Source organism: Monoraphidium neglectum (assembly GCF_000611645.1).
Source record: "Monoraphidium neglectum strain SAG 48.87 unplaced genomic scaffold scaffold00704, whole genome shotgun sequence".
Classification (NCBI taxonomy): domain Eukaryota; kingdom Viridiplantae; phylum Chlorophyta; class Chlorophyceae; order Sphaeropleales; family Selenastraceae; genus Monoraphidium; species Monoraphidium neglectum.
In genome coordinates this window covers 12,886-21,726 of record NW_014012924.1, presented here as the reverse complement: position 1 = coordinate 21,726, position 8,841 = coordinate 12,886, and the positions used below count along the sequence as shown (strand labels likewise).

Sequence of the window (8,841 nt, the reverse complement as noted above, 5' to 3'; positions counted from 1 at the left end):
GTGCAGCGCGTTGTTCACGCAGCCCCGCTCCCCGCCCACGTTGCCCTTGAAGCACGTGGCGCCGCTGCCGCGCACGCTGCGCACCTCCAGCTGCGCAGCAGGGCAGCGCAAGGGCAGGGCAGCAGGGTGGTGCAGGGTGGTGCAGGGGGACGCTCGGGCGAGGGTGGGAGGAGGCAGGGGGCCGCGCGCGTGGGCGGTTGCGCTTCAGCGTGCTGCAGAACCTGCATTCCCTGCAGGCGCACCAGGTGCGAGCATCAGACTTGGTGGACAGTACGTGCACTGGCGTGCAGTCCGAGCTTTCGAACCACGATCTTCTGCCCTTGGCGCTGAAGACCGGACTGCCAACCTCTCTCAAAGCTAGCAGTCACGACGACCACTCCCACTCGCAGGTAGGCCCACATGCGTCCGCATGCACCCATACTGCACATCCAAGTCAAACACACGCACGCGCGCGCAAACACACACACACACACACACACACATACACACATAAACACACACACGCTCGCAAGCACCTCGCTGTGCAGCCCCCCTGCCGCCAGGTAGCCGTGCGCATGAGTCATGCTGTTGGGGTCGAACGACAGCGCCAGCGCCGTGGTGGCCTGCGCGCCGGCGGTGCCCAAAAACCGCAGGAAAGGGGTACGACCCCAGCATGGGAAGGTGTGTCAGCGCTTGGTGTCTTCTCAGCTGCTTTGCTGAGGCGCGGCGCTTGGAACGCGGGTGCCATATGCAGGCATCAGACCTTGTGCACCCTGCGAAATGGCCAAGCAGCTGCGGCGCGCTGAGGGATGGGCCCCCACACTGCTGGACCGCCGCGCCGCCGCTGCTGGCCCCCGCACCCGCGTGCGGCGATCCGTGCGTGCGAGCGGCCGCCGCGGCCTGCGACTCGTCGTCTGTGAATGGATCAATGCCCCGCAGAGCCCCGGCTGGCCCCGCCCTTTCGAACGCTCATAAGCTGGCGCCCACCGTTTTGAGTTTGGTGTTGAACAGCAAGATCTGCTGCCGCCATGGCACGTAGAACTCTGCAGAGGGTAACGGCGCCGGCAGGGATACCCAAACGGGATCAAGAAACTGCAGCATTAGCCAGGGGCTCGCGAGCGGGCCAGGGCGGGGCGTGCACCCGGAGGGCGGCCAAGCACCACGTGCAACCGACGAGCGGATTGGCCCTGCCGCGGCCGCCAGTTGCCAGCCGCGCTCGATGCCCACCGTGTTCATTGTCTGCTGCGCTGACCAAGTCCCTCAGCTGCCAGTGGTGTATGCTGGTCGGCCGCTCTGCGGTTGGGGCCGGGTGGCGGGGCACAGCAAGGGCCCCAGCGGCAAGTCAGCATGACAGCTCGCCACGGCCCAATGGGCTCACTGGAGCCAGCGGCAACAGGGCCCCGGCTCATGGTTCTGGCGCGATTCTTGGCATCAAGCCCATCTGTTTCGAATGATGGCGCTGATGGTGGCGTCTTCAGCAACGAATACGCCATGCATGCGACTGGGCGGGTCGACAAAGCGCCAAGCGCGTGCGCGCATGCCGCTGCACACCATAGAGTTGGCTGCCGCTTGTGAAGGTGGCTGCATCAAACTCTGTTTCCTCGTGCATCGCGCACTATTGCAGTGGCCCTGGGGACACGCAGGAGCAAACTATTTCTCGAAACTGTATGTAGATCCGAGGCCGCCGCGTCTCACGCTATTGATGCGCTGAAATGCGCTTCGCTTAGCAATCTAGTTTCGACTCGCTGCATATGATACCGGTACACCTTGGAGCGCGGCACGGGTGAGAATGGACGTGCAAACCAACGGCGTTTGATGTGCTGGCTAATGATGTTCATCAAGAGGAATCAGAGACCAATGTAAGCAGGGCTTGATCGATCACGCGCGGTCGGCACACCTCCAGGTGTGAGGTGAGCACCAAGCGGCACACCAGCGCAATCAGGCCGTATGTTAGCTCAAAAGCGTGTTTTAGTCGCTTGTGCAGCGGGTGCTGCCATCTTGTTGTGCGCATGCCATCGCCCGATGCGGCGGTGTCGCGTAGTCAAAGGCAGCACGAGCAGCCACCCCGGTTCCCACATTATCTTACGCCGAGCTGCCGGGCCGGCACGGCCAGCAGGGTAGCGCATAATGGAAATTCCCAGTAACTCCACCGCGGCCCTGCTGCTGCCGCGGTGGTTGACATGTAGCACCTCGCATGCAAGCGTGTTAGGGCCCTGCACCAGCTGATACGGCAGGCAGCGGCCGCAACTATTAGCACCGCTCTGCCGCCGGGTGCTTCTCCGGAGAAGGGAGCTGCGACGCTTGCGAATCCACTCTGGCATATACAGCCAATGCGTCGTGGCTTTTTGCACCCAAACACCAGAGGACTGGTGCGCCCCTTGGCACCCATCCGCTGGCTGGAGCTATAATTTTAATTTTGCATTGAGAAGCAGGCAAAGGAAGCTGTGGATTGGCAAGTCATATGTCATTGTGCCTTCATTGGCCTTTCATTCCTTGCTTTGGGGATTTGAATATAAGTTTGAAGGGCACCCATGGTGAAGGGTGCAAGCTGTTGTTTCGATTGCATTAAGAAGCAGGCAAAGGAAGCTGTGGGTTGGCAAGTCAGATTTCATTGTGCCTTCATTGGCCTTTCATTCCTCGCTTTCGGGATTTGGATATGAGTTTGAAGGGCACCCATGGTTTTGGCTGCTGCTTTGGCAGACTGCTGCGAGGGTTGAGGGTCCAGGTCGTGCGCACACAGGCAATGGTTTCGGTCTCATGCATGCGTCCCATTGTGAAGCCGATGGGAGTGAACAGCTCAGGGTGCTGGGTGGCAGACGGCACGGCGCGCGGTGGATGCGCAGGCGCAATAGGCAGGCGACGTTCGAGTGGCCAAGTGTGTATGCATAAAAATGGCAGACAGTGGGAAGGATTGACATAAAAATGCGTATGCGTGCGTGCGTGCGTGCGTGTGTGTGTGTGTGTGTGAATGCGCGTGCGTGGTTGCACGTGATCTGCAGGATGTCACAGATGCACACCTGGAGAATCGCGTGTGCAAATGTGTGCTCAAGTGCTCATTGACAGGGCAGGCTCGGCCCCGCTATCCAGGCCAAAGTGCGGCACAGGCGGCAGGCAGACTACCTTGGTCTACTTGTTTGTATATCTGATTGCAATAGTAATGTGTGTGATTGGGCAGACGGCTGTCACACCCATTTCACTCCTTAAATGTGCAATCCAAAGCCTTGAGCAGGGTCCACCAGCTCATCACGCCGTAGACCAACATGCACACGAACACGCAGCGCACGTCGCCATGACCTCGGGTGGTGCTCGTACAACGCATAATTCTCTCAATACCTTCATATAAACAAGTACGCGCAACAAATCGCATCAGGTTGCGCGATTGCTCAGATCAAAAGAACACCTTTCGCTCAATTGTCAAATCTTACCTGAGTGCATTATATCACACTAGTATACTGTTTAAGTTACGGGGGCTCACCAGCCATCCTGCCTCACGCCACTACGGTAGCAGCCGTGTGCCGCAGCAAGCGGCAGCGCGCACCCTACCTTTCCCGTCGAGGCAGGCCTGCAGCCATTGCAAATGCAGAAGGCCCTGACTAGTCGGGCAAATGCCGCGGTACCCCTTACCTGGTCCCGCGATGCCCACCAGCAGCCCCGGCCAGCCCCGCTCTGCCGCGCGGGTTTTGGCGGCTTCGGCAAGTCAGGCGGCGCCAAGGGCGCCAAGCCGCAGCAAGCGCTGGACGCACAGCAGCCCAAGGCTTTGGACGACAAGGCTTGCCCCTGCGGCTCTGGACAGCAGTACAAGGTGAGCCCAAGGCTGGCAGCTGCCAGGGCTCCAACCTGCGAGAGGCAGCTCCACGCCCAGCTCATGGCCGCCGCCCGCACGCCTGCCGAGCTGGGGCGTCCGCGTGGCCAACATGGGGTTTCAGGGTGCAGAAGCCTGCTCAGCCCCGCGCCGCACCGCGCCGCTTTGGCCCGCCATGCAGGAGTGCTGCCAGCGGCTGCACAAGGGCGCGCTGCGGCCGGCGGCGGTGACCCCAGAGATGATGCTGCGGGCGCGCTACTCGGCCATGGCCCTTAAGAACGCCTGGTTCTTGAAAGACAGCAGGTGCGGGGTTCGATTCGCGCCGTGTACGCAGAGTGGCTTTTTGTGTGGGTTTTTTGTGCGCGGGCTGAAGGGTGATGGGTGCTGCCTGATCGCGCCAATTTGAACTAGCCTGGTCCGTTTCAGGATGGCAGGTGAGTTTGGACGAGGAGGGCGCGGGATGTTGGAACGCGCCGACTCACCACTGCAATGCTTGAAGGTGGTTTTGTCTTGGTGCTGGCGGGCGGCTCAATTTGCTGCACACGGGAGATGCAGCAGTCGGTTTGGGCACAGATTGTGTGTTGTCCTGGGTGTGCAGGCCTACCCAGTGGGGACGCCTCAGCGGGTGTGCCGCAATGTCAGCACGGCCTCCCACTGCCATCAGCGGGGGGTCGCACCTTTACGCTGCCCTGTTTTAGGCGCACATCTGCCGTGCCCGCCCCTTGTCCTCCTGATGCCACGCCCCACTCAGCCCCACACTACACTGCCCTATCACCCCTTCCTCCAGCCACCCGGACAACCCTGCACTAAAGGGCAGCGACACAGACCCCTCCACAGGCGTCAAAAAGCACTGCACCTATGAGGTGATGCGGGGGGCCGCTGGCTAACATCACAGTGCTGTGCGATGACAACCCCCTGCAGATGCGCAGCGCGCCTCACTGCCCTGGCGCAGTCGTCATACTTCAAAACGCGGTTGGCTCCATTGCTCAGGACGTGCTGCAGCCCAGCCTGTTGCCGCTGACCAGCATCACGCCAAATTTCACACCATAAACCGCAGGAGGACATGGCGGTTACGCTCAGGAGCATCAAGCTCAAGGGGCTGGAGATCCTGGGGGCGTCACCCGTTGGGGACGCCAGCGCAGCTGATGACGTCATCGGCCCCGCGACCGTTGATTACGCGTTTACCTACAAGCGGAAAATTGACGACAAGGGGGCCAAGCTGAGGATCGAGCAGCAGCAGCCGGTGGTGCGGTCGGTGCAGCGCGCAACGTTCCTGCGGAACGAGGGGCAGCGGTGGCTGCTGCTGGACAGCGTAGACCTGCCGCAGCAGCAGCAGCAGCAGCAGCAGCAGCAGCAGCAGCAGCAACTGGAAGGCAGCGGAGTGTAGGGCCACCAGCGAGCTGCTGAAAATTGCAGGGTTTGACTGGCTGACCTCGCTTGCGCTGCTGTTTGGTCCCTGGGGACCTCAAACATCACCTGCAAGTGGTTGTGATCCCTGGTTTGCTGCAAAAGCCCATTGCACCCGTCGTCCTGCCATGATCGCCCAGACACCCAGCTGCGTGGGGTCGAGCCACTCCTGCTGTGCATGTTACAGTTGCACCGCTCTGTGCAACGATAAGACAGGTACAGGGCTGCGCGGAGCGGGGCCACCAATCCTTGGGAAAGAAAAACTTGCTCCCGCCAAAACCATTCGCCTCTATTCGCTTGTCTCATCGGCAAATCCGAAAAGCAGCTTCCACTGCCTTTCTGTCCACTGCAGCCTCACGGCTGCCGATCCCATTTCAAAGTACCCACAGAGCAGATGCCGCGCCGGCGCCTGCCCGGGAGCGGAGACCCCACGCAGCACGCGCCGCGCACTGCCGAGTCACGCATACTGCCGCGTCGCCGCCGCCACGATCTCCCCCTTGCCCGCGGTGTACCCCGCCGTGTAGGCCGCGTTCTTCAGCCCCCCAAGCGCCACCTCAACGTCAGCCTTGAGGCGCCCCAGCAGGTACGCCCCGTCCGCCGCGCTGCCGCCCGCCGCGGCCGCCGCGTCGGCGGGGGGCTTGCCGAGCAGCGCCGCGGTGACGAGGGCGATGAGCTCGTCGGCGCGTGACTCAACATCAGTCAGCTGCACGTGACGCACCCCATCCGGCACTTTTGCGGGGTGGCCGCCGTGGCCGTGGCCGTGCCCATGCCCGTGTCCGCGCTTGTGGTGGTGCTGCTGCTTGCCGCCGGCGCCCACCTCGCCCTTGCCGCCCCCGCCGCCGCCCGCCGGCGCGGCCGCCGCCGCCGCGCCGCCGCCGCTGCTGCTCGCCGCCGCGGCTGCCGCATCAGCGGCCTTGGGTGGCGGCGGGACCGCGTCCACATACTGCTTCAGATCTGGCGGGCTGTCGTGAGAGATCTTGACCTCCGCCTCCAGATCTACCCAGATCGGCTCCCGGTTGATGGCCCTGAGGCGTTGAACAGCGTCGGATGGCAGTGCATTGGTTTAGACGGTGGATGGCAGTGCATGGTTTGTTCGCAGGCCGCATTGAAGGTGCCGGCCAAGTGCGCCTCTGATGCGTGCCATGAGCTTGATCCGACGCGCTGCACCAACACACGCCGCACGGCGGCCGTCAAGCACCGGAAACCCCAAACCCTGGGTGCCCGCAGCGAGCGCCCCGCCGCCCGTCGCTGCGGCCGCGGCCGCGGCCGCAGCTGCCCATTCAATCACAACAGCAGCCGCAGGGAGTTGCTCCGGGTGTCCCCGCTGCTGTTCCGCCCCGCGCCTTTCGCGCCATCGCGCCGCGACCACCGACCACCGGCCCAGCCCCGCCAAGACACGCGCAGCCGCCCTCCACCCCTTCGGCCCCACCCCTCCCCTCCGCGCACGCCACGTCATCCTGGTGACGACATGTGCAGCGGGGTCCCAGTCCACCACAGCCCACCTCCCCTCAGTATATGCCATGTTGTGTTTGTTGTTTGCTAATCATCACGCACCTGAGGAACGCCTCGAGCCCGTCCGCGTCAAGCAGCACGCTCGCGCTGTTCACGATGGGGTGCACGAAGAACTTCCCGCTCCCCCGCAGCTTCCCGTCCAGCAGCAGCAGCGTGTGGCGCGTGCTGTCCGCGTTTGCGAGGGCCAGGGGCGTCACGCTGCCGGGCGCCACCCGCAGGGTCTCCCCCAGGGCCTCCTCTGGCGCGAGCGTGATGTTGCCGCTGCCGAGGCCGAGGCGGCCCGAGAGGACTGGAGCGGCAGGGGCCAGCGGGCGCACGGGCCGTTCGGGAGGGTCAGCAGGGTGTAAGAGTGGTATTATCAGGCGGCCGCGGTCGATGGGATTTGTGCAGCAGCTGCGCCGGCGGATCGTCGGTTCGGCGGCTTCGCAGCCCAACGCTGTGGCGGCCGCTGCCACCCAAGCTGCGCGGGGTGTCACCGCACCCGCCGTGGTCTCACTTTTGAGGTTGACGGGCGTGTCGGCGAGCGCAGTCACGACGTACGTTCGCTTCTTCTTGTCCTGCGACCCACAGGGTAAAGGAGCACGCGGGCGAGGCACCGAGCTTTGTCGTTCCAGCCCCAACTCTCTGAAGTTTGACAGACAGCCTCTTTTGCCAGCGCGCCCGCGCCTGTCCGCACCGCCATCGTGCTCCGTGCTTGTCTCTGACAATTTATTGTCTCAAAGCCTCCGTCGCTCTCAAAGCCAAAGCTCGAGGCTGCCTGCGGCTCCTGTGCCCCCGCCGCTCCTCGCGAGCACGGAGGCCGCACTCGTCCCACTGCTGGATTGCCGGCTGCGGCGCACCCGCAAAAACAGGTTCTTCGTGACCTTGCCTTCCACATTGGCGAGCGCAGAGGCCTGATGTGGGTGCGGGATGGGACCGCAAGGTCAGCTGCTGCAGGAGCGCGTGCAGCGGGCGCCGCGCAAGCAGCAGCGTGCAGGTGCCATCGGCCTCACTGCACCTGGGCCTCGCATGTCAAAACTGGCTCGTGCTCAAAGAGCTCAAACTCCACGCCATTGTCCTTTAGAAGGGCGAGCACGCTGTCCTTCGTCTGCGCCATGCTTCACTGAGACTTGCTGCCAAAACAATTCGGAGTTCGGTTGCGTTCAGGTCATTGACAATCAGAGCAATCAATCATACACGTGGGATTCCCGTATGAAAGCAAAGCTGCCAGCTTCAATTGCATAGCGGTGGTGTGATCTCCCCGTGAGTCTCGTGAGATCTGGCTGGCCCATTGGCGCTCCTATATCACAGAAGTGCACTGTGTAATTTGGCTTATAAGTCACTTTGTCGAAGATGGTGACTTTGCGGGCACCAGGCGGGGCTGCATCGTCAGCAGGAAAGCGGGTACCCCCTACAAAGGGCTCTTGCGATGCCAGGGACTCGCAGAACGTCAGGATCAAGACGAACCCTCGTTACTGGGTCCAGCGGGGTCGCACGGCCGCGCGGAGCACCGCGTCGCCCGGCGCCGCGGCCTCGGCGCCCGCTGACGCTGCCGAGCAGCTCGCCGCAGTGGCAGCCATCCTCGCGGCGCACGACGGCGGCGACGGCGCCGCCGAGGCCATCGGCAGCGGCACGGCCATGGACTCCGTCGAGGACGACGCGCGCCGCCTGCTGCTCCGCGGGCCCCCAGAGGCGCTTGATGTCGATGCGCTCGCCACCGCGGTCGGCATCCTCCGCGCGCGCCTCGACGACGACGGCGCTGCCTGCGCCCTGTCCGGCCGCCTGCTCGACCTGCTCGCCCTCCTCGAAGCCCGGCCGCGCCGCGGCGGCGGCGATGGCGGCGCGAGCCCCGGCAGCAGCGGCGGCAGCAGCACCGGCGGCGGGCCGGACGAGACGATAGAGTCCGCGGCGCACGGGTTTTGGGGCGGCGGAGACGAGTGGTCTGATATCAGGGCGGCGCTGATGGGCATTGGGGTAGACGTAACCCTGGATGAGGATGACGCGCTCGACCTCGGCCTCGAGGGCGGCGGCGATGGCGGCGGCGGCGTGCGCCTCGACGCGGAAGCTGCCGAGCAGCTGGCGTATTTCTTGTCCGAGCTGCGCCAGCAGCGGTCGGCTGCAGGGGCAGGGGCAGGGGCAGGGGCGGCGGGGCCGCCGCAGGA

General features: G+C 63.9%; 3 protein-coding genes across 3 annotated transcripts in view; 2 read left to right on the top strand and 1 right to left on the bottom strand.

Annotated features, from left to right (window-relative positions):
* Positions 1-3,556: 3,556 nt before the first annotated feature.
* Positions 3,557-5,168, top strand: MNEG_4904 (hypothetical protein; the record flags this gene model as incomplete). The annotated part of the gene is made up of 4 exons (XM_014046624.1): positions 3,557-3,781; positions 3,963-4,084; positions 4,569-4,644; positions 4,839-5,168. The coding sequence occupies 4 exons, from the start codon at positions 3,557-3,559 to the stop codon at positions 5,166-5,168; spliced, it is 753 nt and encodes a 250-aa protein (XP_013902078.1).
* Positions 5,169-5,645: 477 nt separating this feature from the next.
* On the bottom strand, positions 5,646-7,796 carry MNEG_4903 (hypothetical protein; the record flags this gene model as incomplete). Its single annotated transcript, XM_014046623.1, has 6 exons — positions 5,646-6,213; positions 6,364-6,531; positions 6,743-6,989; positions 7,182-7,257; positions 7,540-7,593; positions 7,698-7,796. The coding sequence occupies 6 exons, from the start codon at positions 7,794-7,796 to the stop codon at positions 5,646-5,648; spliced, it is 1,212 nt and encodes a 403-aa protein (XP_013902077.1).
* Positions 7,797-8,032: 236 nt separating this feature from the next.
* Positions 8,033-8,841, top strand: part of MNEG_4902 (hypothetical protein) — a gene marked incomplete at both ends in the record, with an annotated part of 1,137 nt that continues 328 nt past the window's right edge. The window contains one exon of the mRNA XM_014046622.1: positions 8,033-8,725. Coding sequence (XP_013902076.1) covers positions 8,033-8,725 — 693 coding nt within the window. The remainder of the gene's footprint in view (positions 8,726-8,841) is intronic.